This window comes from Centruroides sculpturatus, unplaced genomic scaffold (genome assembly GCF_000671375.1).
Source record: "Centruroides sculpturatus isolate CEXI.00-Female unplaced genomic scaffold, Cexi_2.0 scaffold971, whole genome shotgun sequence".
Classification (NCBI taxonomy): domain Eukaryota; kingdom Metazoa; phylum Arthropoda; class Arachnida; order Scorpiones; family Buthidae; genus Centruroides; species Centruroides sculpturatus.
Genome location: NW_019385102.1, coordinates 135,873 through 152,006, shown reverse-complemented (window position 1 = coordinate 152,006; position 16,134 = coordinate 135,873). Strand labels below are relative to the sequence as shown.

General features: G+C 31.6%; 1 protein-coding gene across 4 annotated transcripts in view; it reads right to left on the bottom strand.

Annotated features, from left to right (window-relative positions):
• LOC111634715 overlaps window positions 1–16,134 on the bottom strand; it is a 187,109-nt gene that overhangs the window by 51,600 nt on the left and 119,375 nt on the right. For all 4 annotated transcript variants that reach the window (XR_002758268.1, XM_023379554.1, XM_023379555.1 and 1 more), the window contains exons 27-28: window positions 3,162–3,284; window positions 2,232–2,336 (exon numbers count right to left, since the gene is read on the bottom strand). Coding sequence is in view for 3 of the 4 variants with exons in the window: in XM_023379554.1 (XP_023235322.1) it covers window positions 2,232–2,336; window positions 3,162–3,284 (228 nt within the window). In the remaining variant the exon portion in view is untranslated. The remainder of the gene's footprint in view (window positions 1–2,231; window positions 2,337–3,161; window positions 3,285–16,134) is intronic.

Here is a 16,134-nt window from a genome sequence, read left to right as displayed (position 1 = left end):
TATTAAAATATTTTATTAACATACTAACCAAATATTAATTTATTCAGAATTTATTCATCAACAAATAAATTATTTTGCGTTGACAATTTTAAATTTAGAGTTCTCACAAGCCTTGTGGTTGCTGGAAGCACACTGGCAGCAACCAGAAGTCATCTGAGATTTTGAACAGAGGTGCTGGCTGCATGCTGAGATTCTGAATATACCCATTGTTTAGCTAGTCACACAGGGTAATGCTTACACAATGAGAAACAACACCACACTGAGTAGGAAAGTGTGTGGTTTTGCAAAATTAGCAGTGAGGTTACGTGATCACGCCGACGAAAACCGAGACAAATTTTCAAGAAAAAAATCAATGAAAACCGAAACTGGCAAAAACCAAGATATCACTTCAACCAAGATTTTGGTTATGAAGTTATAACCAAGATATCACTGTATTTATACAAGTCTATATATGTAACTCTTCCAAATTATTTGTTATAGTTATAGATTCTAAAAAGTAAATTGTTAACACAATAACTATTAATTAAGTCCCACTTTCATTTGTGAATTTGTTTACTGACATAAACAAACTCATTTTCCAAACTGACTAACTTATATTTATAATAGACTTATCTTTCCAACTTTGGCATGTTTCTCTTCATTTAATCTATATGATTTAATACAATTAAACAATGCTAAAGAGAGACTGTAAGTTCACTGCTACACTGCAAGTCAAATTTTCATTTATAAAAAAAAAAAGATGATCTGACAGTGATGTAGTGTGTGAGAAATGTGAGTCAAACTTCAACTTAATACACAGTGAGTGAACAGACATAACTAGTCATTTGGAGACTGATCATCATTGACATGCTGTCAATGATGTGACATTGCTGTGATATGCTGAAGAAACATTAGCATATCACACTGTCTTTCATAATCACAACTATTGGTCAATGGATTGCACATCCAGATTGATACAAAAACTTTTTGATGTGAAATTTCACATGTACAAAAACAAAATGTGAGGCAATTGTAAACAATGTGTTGTGCTCTTTTGTCATGGAACAAGTGAACGAACAAATAAGATATGCCAATTGTTTGTGATTGGATGCAACAGTAAACATTGTCAAAAACTTAAAACTGTTCCCTCTGTCAGTAAGGCATTTCTCACCTGTTATAGGCATTAATATTAAAATCTTGAAGTTTCAATCTCTTCCTGAAGAAACAGCAGACATTGTTTGTGCTTTCATTGCTAAAATATTACAAAAGCATAATCTGACTAAAAAGGTTGTAGGGTTTTGTGGTTTTGTGCCAATAATGCAATACCAATTTTTTCAAACACAAATTTTTAAAGGATTTCTCTCTTCTATTCTGCATTCTGATTGGTCTTTTCTTGTCTCCTGGTGATAATTTGAAAACCTTTTGAGGCAAGGGAGAGGTCATTATTGACACTTAACCCAATCCCGGTTGGCTAAAATTCTTCCAAACTTTGAAATTTCCCTTGTAATTCTAGCCTTTTGTTTTCCTTTTTGACACCACTTTATCACCACTTTAATAAAAATATAACCCTTTTTTTTGTAAATAAAGACAGTTGTTCCAAAAAATTATTTTGAAAAACCACCATTTTATTAAGTGTTAATTTTTTGGTGTTTTTAAGGAATGTTTTGAACTGGACGACCGTGTAGCCTGTAAAGGAAGGTCTGGTCATCTAATGTTTTATTCTATAACATGTAATAAAATGGTGGTTTTTCAAAATAATTTTTTGGAATGACTGTGTTTTTATTTACAAAGAAAATTTTTGCCATCTGACGGAAACTTTAACAAAAATATAGCCAAGTGGTGATTTTGGCACTATGCAGTGCAACCCCTGCATATAGTATGTGTGATGTCTATGTAGTTCTTACAACAATATAATCTCTATATTTTGAAAAGCAGTGTATTAAAAAGAAAGATATCCTACCTTTTCCAAATCTATGATATGAAAAATGTAAAAAATGGCTTTAATTTTCAAATTAATTAATTAATTTGAAATCAAAAATCATTCTCACCATCAATAATTGATTCAAAAATTCAAAATTTTTATATATTCAATACTTTCTGAATCAATTATTTTATAACTGATTGATATAACTATAAAATATTAATTTAGCATCATTCATGAATTAATTCAATAACATTTTAACATTATGGAATTACTTCACTTCTATATTTTTTAATAATAAAATTTATTTTAATTTAAGTGTGCAACTAACTTGACTATACAATTCCACAGATGATTCTCCTTTCAACTGATGTCCAGTAAGATATGTATTATGAGAAGAAGCAATGTAGTAATGACTCAATGGGTGATCCATATCCTAAAAATTTTTAAATTATTGTTAATTAAAATATAATAATTTAAAATAAATATAGATTAAATTGAATCTAAATATACATCTTATAGCATATTGGTAATTAAAAGTTATGTGAAAATTCAGTTTCTTTCATTTTTACTTTCCCAGCTGTTATATACACTAGGTTACAAAAGTATCCAAACACCTATAAAATGGAAGTTTTTTTTTAGTTATCACTCATTTTGTAGTTGAAATAGAAAAAAAAATGACAGATGTAACGTTGGATTTAATGACAAATTTACTCATTATTAGCATTTACAATTTTCTATAAAACCCATCTCTATCTTCAAAATTACACTTTTTGCCATTTTATAATAATCAAAAATATAAAAATTTTTAAAATAAAATATGATAGCAGATAGCATGCCAAAATTTTAAATATAGCCAGGAAAGTTGAGCAACTTGATGGCTTATTTAATTATATATATAACACAGTCAAGATATTATAGAGTAAATATAGTAAAAGCTGAAGCATTTTACTATATTAAGTTTCTTATTTATAAACTTTAGTCGAAAAATCACATAAAATATACTTTTTGTATTTTATAAAATTATTTCAGTTTTTGTACATTTAAATGTGTCAAATCGTGAATCAACTCATAATGGCTTTCAGAATTGCTGAAATTTTAACAAAATCATATGTAGGTGCACTCAATATACTCAAGTATGAAGCATTAATTTTCAACATTATTTTTGAAAGAAACTGAGGATCACACTAACAAAGATAAAATTTAACTAAAATATTAAAAATACAAATTCTGTAAATTACTTAATTACATAATTACTTACATTTTCATTAGGAAGCATTATTTCTGGAACAAAAGCAAAACTGTCTTTATCCATCAAATAACGAGCAAATCCTTCAAATGATAAGTACAAACGACTTCGCATAACTGGATCTGGTTCGTGTTTCTAACAATAAATTTTTTAAATTATTAAACAGAAAAATTAAAATCATGCAATAAAAGCTTAATTTTGTATAAAACTGTTGATTCATAATTTTAAATATAGAGATAATTATATTAAGAAATATAATAAAAGTTATAGGATCTCAGCACTTCTCATAAATATATACAGAACAATTGTCTTTTGCACAGCGGTGGATTAAGCAAGTAAGCGGACTAAGCAGCCGTATAGGGCCACGGAATACAAAGGCCCCCCCGAGATCTTAACTCTTCTATGGTCACTAAAACTCTCAGTGTAACGATATATCATTATACATTTTAATTTGGATTTTTAATAAAAATAAATAAATAAATAATAGATACTTCTTATTCTCCAGCTTTTGTTCTACATATTTTTGGCCAGGTGGCAGTCAGTTGACCTATAAAATGGTCGGTTTGAATTTTTGAAATTTACTTTGCTTTTCACAATTGCTTAGCAGTGTTAGCTGTTTGTGTTGCAGGTATGCTAACTTTTGTTTCTTTGTTGTCTATTCAATCATTCATTCATCATTTTATTTAGTTTTTTTTATATATGAGAAAGATGTTTACTCAAATAAAATTATGGAAAAGAGAAATTGGCTGGTATTTTCAGAAACAAGCAAAAGTATTTACTGCTACCCTTGCAAACTCTTTTCAACATCAAAGTCTAAATTAATAACTGGTTTGCAAAATTGGAGATTGATTACTGTTATTTTATAGGGCCATGAAGTTTCAAAAGAACACATATCAGCCATGTGTAGGCTTACCATAATATTTTCTTCTCAAACCGGGACAATTTTGAGAAAATACTCGCAACAGAAAATTAGCTTACTAGGATAAGTATCTATGATTGAAAAGGCTAAATATAGTAGTTTGTTAACAAAAACAACGAGTTAAAAGCAATTTTTAATAACTGAACTAAACATATCTTATTATTAATATTTATTTTAAAAATTCTTTGTCGTTTAAATCGGTACATTTAAAATATGGCAATACATTTGAGGAAGTTCCTATTGCTTGCCTTAGGTTTCACACATTTCAAATGATTTTAAATGTTTGATGCTCACCATGAGTTACTGAAAATTATGAAAAGCACAGATCATATTTCACTTTGTCAATACGATCATAGAACTTTTTTTTCAATCATCAATAAACACATGGTTTCTTTTTGGCATTTTAGAGATTAAATGAATTTAATATACCGCGCATTCTTTCATTCAGCAGTGCGCTGAGCAGTTGCTGCCGGAAATGACGTTTTCGCTGTTGACGGTTGAAAACACTTTTGCCGGAGAAAGAGCTATCTCAAAATGGCTGATATAAACAATGTTTTTCTTTCTTCTATATTTACGCGCATATTAGAAGAAAGGCCATTAAGTTCGATGTTATTTATAAGAAAACAAGGAAATGATGATTTATTTATGGCATTGGCTATGACTGATTCCCAACAACGAAGAAAGCGTGCAAAAATCGTTGGTTACGTTCACAATATCGTACCACAGTATTCGAATGAAATCTTTAAAAGCCATTTTCGTATGTCACGATTAAAAATCTGCTTATTTAAAAGAGCAAAAAACTGATTATTATTTGGTAGTCGAAAAAGATACTTTCTCATGGATGCTTCCATCTTGTAAGCACTATTTTTAGCGTAATCGAGAGGTGCTGCTAGTGCGCTGAAAGAGCACCTTAAGCGCGCTGACAGTAGGCTTAATAATTGAACACATGCGCTAAAAGGGCTGCAAACGCTGAATAAAAGAATGCGCAGATACTGTACGAAATAATTGCAAATGCCGATCAGCAATTTGAACTCGACTAAGAGATGACATGCACAGCAATGACGTGGCCAGTGTAAGTTTCAGTCTTGCCAACTCTAATTGAAACAAAATATCTAAAAAAAAAATGAAATAAAAATATCTAGATGTCATTGACTACGTGCTATTATAAATTCTGTGAAAAAATATCTGAATGACAAAATAAAACATCTAAATTCATTAGGCCATATGCTATAAATTTTTGAGGAAAACATATAGACAACATTAAAAGTACGATCTAGATACGAAATATTTAGATTGACAACAGTGAGTGTAACAGAGGGGTAAGTGCCAAATCGCCATTTTACTCGAGGCTGCACTATTTTTACTTCTTGTATATTCGGCACTTTAAAATTTTACCAAATAACCGGGACAAAATGACAAACTGGCCGGGACGCTGGGACAACATAGTCAAACTGGGACAATCCCGGTCAAAACGGGACGTCTGGTAAGCTTAGCCATGTGTACTATGTATAAAATATCAACAAAATTCAATAGAATTGATACTGAACTATTACAGAAAAAGGAAAAAGAAGAATGTTACTGGAGAGATGTGTTGAAAAGAATTGTATTGTGAGGTCCCAAAAAAACGGGTTGAAATTAAACATTTATATTAGAAATTTATTAAACAAAACTAGAGGAAAAACCCCTCCATTGTTAAAAATCAATCAAAGATCAGATTCAGTTGTGCTAATCATATAAAACTGAGATGTAAAAAAGAAAAAAAAAATGCTATTAATGTAAAATATGATGCAATAGATGTAAACAAGTGTCCTCCAGTAGAGATGGACCTTTGACAAGGCGCTTATATACAAATAATTAGAACAGAAAATCTTGAAAAGGGGACATTGTGTCAAGTCGTTAAAATTCTAAGACATCATAGACTAGACAACAATGGGGTAAAATGAGTGCAAGTTCCATCAACACTTTCTGTCCAGAGTTAATGGATGGTGTTCAGTAAATTCCCTGAAGCAAACCTTCTCGGGTCTTGTTTTTCGCTTAGGGACAAACATGGAACAAATCAGGATGGACAAAAAGGGGAGAACGGAGATTGATATAATCCCCGATCATCAAGGACATAAGGTATTCAGCGAGTCGACACTCAGTGAGTGAAATTGGAAGTGCTGTGTCAACACACTTGGGACGAAGCTTTACATCTTTGTGCCGATACCAAAGCCGTGCTGTCACTGACACCAACCAATGAAGTCTCCTCATCTGTCTCATAAACTTTTTAACAACACTGCCCCAGGCCACCTCGACAACAAACAACAAAAGTCAGCAGACATAACTATCGCATATGGGGTTCTGAAAATCTGCATGCATTTCTGGAACACCAGTGCAGTAACCCTAAAGTGAATGTCTTGTGCACCATGACAAACAATAGTATGATTGGCTCATTTTTCTTCACCAAAAACACAATGAAAAGCAGCAATTACCTCAATATATTTCAACTGTTTGCTCTTCCACAACTGGAAGACCAGCAAGCAAATTTGATTTTCCAACACAATGGAGCACCTCCACACTGAACAAAAGAAGTCCAGCATTACTTTGATACAACTTTTCCAGATCAATTAAGCCAAGGAGGTTCCATCATTTGGCCTCCTCACTCAACCAATCTGACACACATTGATTTTTTCCTTTGGGGATATGTCAAGGATTGGGTGTATGCAAAAAAAAAACGGTATGGCACATGGCAGAATTGAAGAAATGCATCACACAGGCAATCAGGACAATTCCAGTTGACAAGATCAGAAGCACTTGGAGAGAGTTCGAATATACACTAGACATTGTGCAACAAACAGATTTATTGAGTTAAAATAAAATTTTTCCATTTGCTTTATTACTTGCTGCTGCAGTCGGGTTTTTACATCTCTACTGGCATAATTTTTATGAACATATCTAATGGGGTGAATAATTTTTGGACATCCTATAATAGAAAATAATCTCTATATATGGCATGAATAGGCCAAGACTGATCAAAATACAAGTAATAGAATTGGTCAATATCTAGTGTGTTCAACTCTGCATGTTTTTATAAGACATATTCTGGACTGTGTAAGAATGGCCATTTTGGAGAGATGGAAATGATATAGGAGATGGTCAACTTAGAAGGTTCCACTATAAATATTTCCTTATGTGATAAAAATCTGATGAATTTTAATGATTAGGCCATCTTAGTGAGATGCAGATATTGTTTTTGCTTGTTCAATTACTGTTTAGAGAACACTGTGCAAAAACTTACATTTATGTTGTCTTCTAACTCACATCATATTGATAACTGGATATTATAAATATTAAAATTATCACCTATTTATATTTCCAAGTATATTATAGCATTATTACAATTATTACAGAATCAAAACAATATCATTAAAATATTTACTGTTTGGCAGCCATTTTGCATTTTTGACACTTGTGGAGTTTAAGCTTCCATTTTACTTATTTTATAATTATATCCACAATGAATTATTAATTAAAGTAAAAAATAAAAAATCAATGTTTAATGTTTGAAATGGCATCTTCTAAACTACATATTGATAAGTGTCATATTTTCAATGTCCACTCCAGAAACATGGATTGTATAACAGGTGAGGATTATGCAAAGATTTTATTAAAATACAACCACTCTAAAAAAACTTTGGTAAACTTGATACAAAGTTACAAAAACATCAAATAACCAGAAAGAGAAAAAAACTTGGAAGTGCTAATGTTTTTGCCCATGTTGAACAGGCATCTTCAAGCTAACTAATCTTCAGACTGTAAACTTACTTTCTTCTCCCCCTTTTTCACACATGCTCGGCAATCCCCGTTGTTTCAACAGCTGCAGGATTAGTTAACCTGAGGATGTCCATTCAACACAGGCAAAAACATTAGCACTTCCTAATATTTTTGCTGATTATTTGATTTTTTTGTAACTTGGTATAAAGATTCTATTTCTTCTTTACTTCACAACTGGGTGCATAGGTAGACACTGGACATCTTTAACTGTTTGGTGCACTGTCGGGAAATTTTAAGTATAAATATATGTATTTTAAAAAAGGATGTGTATTAGTTAGCACCTCTTTACTAAATATCTTAAAGAAAAAACCGATGGAACAGGGGTATATGCCCAAAATGCATATCGGTATGTAAGATATTCCTGAATAAACAGTGATGTTAAAGATGTCCAGTGTCTAACTATGCACCCAGTTGTGAAGTAAAGAAGAATAAAAAAAAAAAAAAACATGGTTTTGAAATAAGTCAGTTTTATTTCTGTTCTAGAAATTTTCTATGGTGTATATGTTGATGTACTGTACATTATACATACAAAAGAAAATAACTCTTAAGATTTAAAAAAATATATATTATAATTTTATAATAAAAAATAACTTCAAATTTCTTTAAAATATAAAAATCTGCTTTGTTGGAGTTCACTCTAACTATCAGTTTTCCCAAGCACTTTCACGCAACCAAGCCCATTGTCAGGAAATACATGTGTAAATTAGCTCGGTAACTAAGTCACCTAAATTTGTTTACATAATATCTGGATGCTGTACAGTCTAAGACCACTGTGAAATTACTTCTTTTGTGTATGAGGTATCATCAAAACCAATAACTATACATAGAATAAAATGTAAAAATTTTATTGTTTGATAAAATAAACAAATATAATTTAACAAACAAAAATAGTACACACAAATATATATCAAAACTTTTATTATGAAAATTAATAAACTAAATTAACAAAACTTTCTTGAACACATAAGTGAAGACAAGTATATATTCAGTTTCTCTTAATTAAAAATTCCAAAATGTGCAAGTAAACGGTGTTTCCAACCAATGTAATATATAATTGGTGTGCAACACCATAAGATGCGACACAAAAGAAAAAGAAACAAAGGAAGGAGGTTTATGTGGTTAAATGAAGAACAGATTCAGAAGAGGGTGGCTAGTTACTATCTATCTTCTGAGTACAAAAAAAAATACCTAGTTTTTGTGAGTTTTTGTGAATTTTTGTCCTTACAAGTCATGAAAAAGTCCATTGATGACCTACATTTTCATTGGCCTCATGAGATTGCTCCACATAGTTTAAAAAATCCTATCGTTGATCTTGATATTTGGTCCAATGTCTTCCAGCGGACTCTTTTTCTTCTTAGTTACTTTCCAACACAAAATCCAAATAATTTCTCTCCAATTACACAACTATCTGTGTCCAACTCAGAAAAACTCTTTCTCTGGACTCCATTTTTTGTATTCACCTCTTATAATGCTTCATAATCCAAGCATATACTTTAACATGATTAGTAACCAGTCAATACTGCCAAGTCAACAAAAAAAAAGACACAAAACAAAAAAAATACAATACCAATAAGTTGAATCATAAATAAATAAATGGCAGTAAATTGCAGTATAATTCCTTTTATGCAGTAGTTTTCAACATTAAATAGTAACATATTTAACATTCTTCCATCCCATAAGAGCAGATATAACCATATCTCAAGATGTAATTTTTATAATAAATAAAATGTCAAGTGGTTATAGCATGGACATCATCCTATTGTTCCTATCCAGATCTATCCCTGATAGAAGAATATACTAATATTAGGAATGCCAATGTTGAAAAACTGCTACAATACTATACTACAATGCTGTAGAGGTTTGATGTCATTTAGCCTCTCTATTTATGATTTCATTTGCATTAATTTCCATTGAAATAATAATTGAGACCTAATATTAAATAATGTTAGCAGAAAACAAATTACTACAAAAAATCTAGTTAAATAAATAAGAAAATACCAAATCAAATAATTAGCACAAATAATTAAATTTTAATATCATTAAATTCCAAGTAATTAAATTAACAATACTTCTTTGTTATGAAATTCACCTGAACACAAACTACATTTAAATAATTTTATATTTTCGTCATTCCTGTTATAGTCATTTTCATGCTTCTCTTTAATATGTCTGCTTAAACTTTGCTTATGTTTATACTTCAAACTGCATATATTACATTCCAGTTTCCAACTATTAATGAAACTCTGATACAAAGACAAATCCAGTTGCCACGGTTGGTGCTGTTTGCCGAAGCATCATAACTTCGATCTAATGCTTACCTGGGATCTAGACTCTTCTTATGCCCTCAGGTAGCCTTGTTCATGACATGTAGTAGAATTCTAGGAAGTGGCCCTCACCTCCAAGAAAAAAGAATCAAGAAGATTAGAAGGTTCTAGAAGGTGAAAGGAACAAGAACAGGAAGAATTTGCAGAATAACAAAAAGACAAAGAGCCATAAAATTGCATATAGCCACAGGTGAAAAGGCAATTGCCTCAAGGAGCAAAATGAGCTGTCAAAAATTTTCAAAAGGCCAAAAAATTAAACAAAAATAGTAGCTGAATACAGTAAAGTCCTGTAATTGCACTTTAAAGTTGTTCATACAAAAGTTCTAACACTGCAATGCAATTTATTAGCCATCACTTTGCTAATAGATTAGATTTTAATGCTGGATTGAGGCAAAACTATTTTTTCCACACTTGACTGCTAATAGATACTGTATTAGCAATTATGGGTGGAAAAAATAGTTTTGCCTCAGATACAAGTTTTACCATTGATTGAGCTAGCACCAGGTATACTTTATTAATGTGTCTTGTTTATGAGTAATTTCTAAGTATTTGGTAACATTTCAGAGTCTTTGCTATTAAGTACTTCCCTCTCAAACTGCTTTTATATATCCATGCTTTTTTTCAATCTTCAAACCCAATTTTTCCATTATTTATTCTAACATTCTCACACCTTTCTATTCTACCTTGTTTTCTTAATTGATTTTGTGCAAGGTAACAATTTTTCTTGTCCTGATATCATTTCTATGCTCCTCTATCCTACTGTGGTGATTCATGGCGAGGTTTAATGGGTTCCGCAAACAGACCGACACACAAAATAATCGAATCAAGTTAATTTTAATAAAAAGTATAATTTTATTCTCATCAGAAAGAACAGAAACAGGTTGTTTATGGATCCCAACTTTACAAAGTTAATCCTTTGTACAGGCATTGACAGAACGCCTGTACAAGGGATTAACTTTGTACAAAAGAAGGACACGTGTGAGCTGGAACCCGACAATCAGACATGTGTAGGCCTTAAAACTAAAACTTATTCTACTTACAACTAGACGAAAAGAACAAGGGTAGATATATAGAGGTAGAAATAGAAGAAGAGTGAAATACCCAGGATTTCCTTTTCTTTGTGTAGATACTTGGGTGGGACACCACCCTTGAGTCCTTCTTGATTTTTTGTAAACTTCCTGTCTCTTCAGTGAATCTCTCATTCTTCAGTAGCTTTCTCTTTAGCTCCATGCTAGCCTAGATCTCTCTTCTCTCTTTCAAGTCTGATTTTTGGCTCCTAATATCTTTTATTTGCTTCTGCTGCTAACCTATGCATACCATTTGAGAGCAATTTCTTCTCACACCTCTCTCTGCCATCCAGGCACAAAATGAGTTTCTCTCTTTCTGCAAGACCTCCTGGGTCTTATACTTCTATTGTTCTCATTGTTTATTTCTTTGAAATGTAATCCCATCCAAAGAGTATAAGGAGTGGAAGGGAAAGTTTCAGAGGATAGATAAGACAAAGAACAAAGGAATTGCTAAAACTAACTTATATTACATATAAAATAATATAAACACAGGTATACCTTGCCTTACATCGGTAATTGGTTCCAGGAGAGGTGACGTAAGTCGAATTTACTTGTCTCCGAATCTACTTGTGACTAGGCTAAACCATAAATTACCATTCCTGGTTCTGTATTTTATTTATTAATGCATTTTTAATAATATATGGTTATTAAGGATCTATTTTAAGCTTACAAACAAATAAATTTTAGTTTTTAATATAGTACAGAAAAAAGTAATCTAAATTTACAAATGCATGTACTATACATACAGTACATACCTGTAAATGTATATATTTTAATATGATTTTATGTGCTTTAAACGCTTTTCTAGTGATATTACAACTTCAATATTTGTGGCGGGCAGACGTAAAGTTGAATAAAATGACTTAAACTTGATTTTTATTTTTCCATATACTTTTTTGATAAACGATGTATAATCGGGAACGATGTAACTCAAAACAATGTAAGTCAAGGTATATCTGTACGCAAATAATACGACTGACAGCCACACTAGTTTGTAGTTATCTTTTTTAACTCCCATATACATTTTATTCACTTCTCTCTCATGACTTAATGGAACAACATATATCCCACTTTGTTACTCTCTTTCTTTTTCCCTTTATCATCAATCAAAAAATCCAGCAACATGCTGCTTAACTTTCCTGGTAACACTTGAAATTATTTGGCACCATCTGATATGATACTTTATTTTAAAAAACATTTTATATTTTTAATTATTATAAAATAGTAAAAAGCTTAATTTTGAGAATAGGGATGAGTATTATAAAAAAAACTGTAAATGCTAATAACAAGTAAAATCATTAAGTCCAATCCTATTCAAGAAATGACACATGACCCTCCTCTATTTCTTAACTCCCTCAACATTTAATACCATCAATCTCCCTAATAAACAAACCTTCCTGCAAAATTTCAGAAATTTTTGAAAAAAGGCACAAGAGTTATTAAGCTTCAAAGAGGATGAATAAAATTATGCTCCCCAACACCATACACATACACAAAGGAAAAAACCCCAAATTTTTTGCATTTTTCAATGTTTTAAGGTCCCAAGTCTAAAACTATAAAAACCTTGGGGGTTATTTTTTAATCAATCACCATACTTTCCCTCTGCTATACACTCATTGCTATAAAAATTAGTGCACCAAGGAGGAGTTGTCAGAATCGAACAAAACTGTTCATGTGTGAGTGTAATGGTGATATAAGTGATTACACAATGAAAGCAAAAGGATCATCTATTGCAGGAAAAACCACAAATGAAAGGAGGTTCTAGTACCCTGTTGGGCCACCTCTAGCATGAATACATGATGTGATACGAGCAGGCATGGAGACATACAAATATTGTATGGTATCTTATGGTATCTCAGTCCACAGTTGCTGGAAGTAGTCCTCTAGTTCAGCCAAACTCCTAGGTTGTCCAACTTGGTATCCCAGACATTCAGTTGGTGGCGAACCAGGGAACCAGGCAGGCCAGAAAGGTGTGGCAATGTGCTGCAGGCAGTCTTGTGACACCCTTGCTGTGTATAGTTAAGCATTGTCCTGTTGGAAAATTTCACTTGGGAGCTCTGCCATGAGAGGCAACGTATGTGGCTGCAGGATGTCACTAACATATCGCTGAGCTATCACAGTCCCTTAGATCACTACTTGAGGTGACCGATTATTGTATGTGATGGCACTATATCTGAGAAAAAAGTGAAACTAAACTGGCGTGAGAAAAGTTTATGAACTTATTGGAGAGAAGGCTTAGTGAATCTCAGATATAGAAAAACGGAAGATGAAAGCACAAAGTGAATCTAAGCAAGTTCCATATGGAAGCCCTCACGGAAGCTAAATAACATCCGTACATCCCAAGTTTTCTATTCTTTTCTATCAGCCATCTTGCTATTTCTTACCTATACACTCTGATCTCTTTTTTCTCCTTAGCATAAGTTAGTTTTTAAGCATTAATTATAAGGAAACTCTTATTGTATTACCCAAAATTGGCTCATTTGTATACTTTGCGACATTGTGTAATTATCCTGCCAATATTTCAGATTTTGAGTGACTGCCTGTTATAAAGTTGGAATCCATCAGAATCTGTAATATGTATCTTTTACATGCAAATAAGTACTTTTTCTCACCATCTGCTGTGATTGATTCCTTGTTTGTTCTATTCGCCCTCATCATCTAATGGTATTTTCATTTGTACATCACACTACATACTATTGGGTTGTTCGGAAAGTAATTTCATTTTGAAAAAACACAATATTTTTATAGTAAATAAATATTTTATTGAATTATATATTGACCATTTAGGTCAAATACCTGTTGCCATCATTTCTGGTAGTAGCATGATTCCACGTTCATAAAAGTTTTGATCTTTGCTTACAAAAAACTGATCCAAGTGATTTTTGCCATTTTCATTTCAAGTAAATGTCTTAGTTTAAAAAATTTTGTATAGACCAGAACAAGTAATAATCTGAGGGTGCCTGATCTGGCAAATATGGTTGGTGTGATAGCATATCCCATCTAAGCTGTAACAGTTTCTGGAGTTACCAAACTTGTGTGAAATTTGGCGTTATCATGGTAAAACACTACACCTTTTTTGTTAATCAATTCTGGCCTTTTCTGTTTGATGATATTACTCAATTTTCTTACTCGATGGCAATACACTTTTGAATCAGTTGTTAAATTGTCTGATAAAAGCTCAAAAAAAGAAGAAAGAAATTTCCTTAAAATCCCACCAAAGAGAGCAACTCTCTTTAAGAACATGTGGAACCCATATATTGAGCTTTGAAACAAAACCAATTTGTTTCAAGTACAGTAGAGCGTTGATTATCCGAAAGTCAATTATCCGAAAGAATTCCAGTTGGCAAATTTAAATTTTTGCCAGTGCTGTGGCACTGCAATCTTTGGCTATGTCTTGGGCTACTCAAATATTTTACGTTTTTTGATACTAAATTAACTTCTGAAGTATAATTTTTTTATTGTTTTTACATTTTTCAGTATATTTATTTTGTTTGTACAAAATAAAAAAATAATTTTTAATGATACAATAGTCTTCGTTAAGCTTAACATAGACGAAAATTCAACGCGAAGTGACACGCAACGGAGAAAAATTTCAATATGGGATAAATTAATATATTTTTTCATACATAATCGGTTATCCGAAATATCGATTTTCCGAACAACCCCAGTCCCCAATTGATTCGGATAATCGACGCTCTACTGTAATCATAAACAGTTCAATTCGACAAATTTAATCTCTTAGTGATTTCACGTGTTGTTATTTTGGCAGTTTGCTTCAATCAGTACCTTTATTTTGTTTTCATTGGCTTCACCTGACCATCCAGAATGTGGTGCATCTTCAATATTGAAATTGCCAGAACGAAATTTTGTAAACTAGTTTTGGCACTGTCTTTCTCTCAACACATCTTCTCCATACATTTACCACAATTTTTTTCTTGCTTGAACAGCATTTTGCTTTTTTGGTAATAAAAAAGCAAAATAACCCGAAAATGATGATTTCGATTTTCCACATTTAATGAAACACCGAAAAAAAAAAAAAACAATTGTACAGAATCAAACATAATTTTTTACAAATAAGCCTTAAAATGTCAGCTATCAAAGTATATAATGAAAATTTGGTTTAAAATGAAATTGGCTGGTAAAAATACATCTAATTCCTCTACTAATAAAAAAACAAAATTATTTTTTGAACAACCCAATAGAATAGAGAAGCATAGAAGAGATATTAGGACAAGAAAAATTACTACCATGCACAAAACCATTGCCCTTGATAAAGTAAACAAGGTAGAGTAAGAAGGTGTGAGAATGTTAGAAAAAAATAAGAGGGAAAAAAACAAGTTTGAAAGTTGAAAAGAAGGCATGAATATACAAAAGGAGTTTGAGAGGTAAAGTACTTAATGGCAAAGACATTGAAACATTATCAAAAGCTTGAAATTGGCTCATACGTATTATTAATAAAGAATATTTTTTACAATGTTGGGGACATACAAAAAAATCAAGGTGGATGATTTTAGGAGAGTGAAATGATTGATTCATATTCAGTGATTATGTTATTATTTTATATTTATCATTATTTGCTGATGAGAAAATGCAATTCTTGCAGAGGGTATGAAATATTGCATGTGTGGAAGTATGGAAGGTGTCAAATAATTTTATTAGTAGGGATAGGGTAGTTAAAAATGTGCGTTAATGATCTCAGACTGTGCAACATCCAGATGTTATTTAAACAAATTTAGATAACTTAGCTATCAAGCTGATTCATTTATGTTTTCTGATGATGGGCTTGCTTGCCCAACAATGCTTGGGAAAATGTGATATTTAGAGTGAGCTCCAACAAAGCAGTTATTTGTTATGATTTTGTT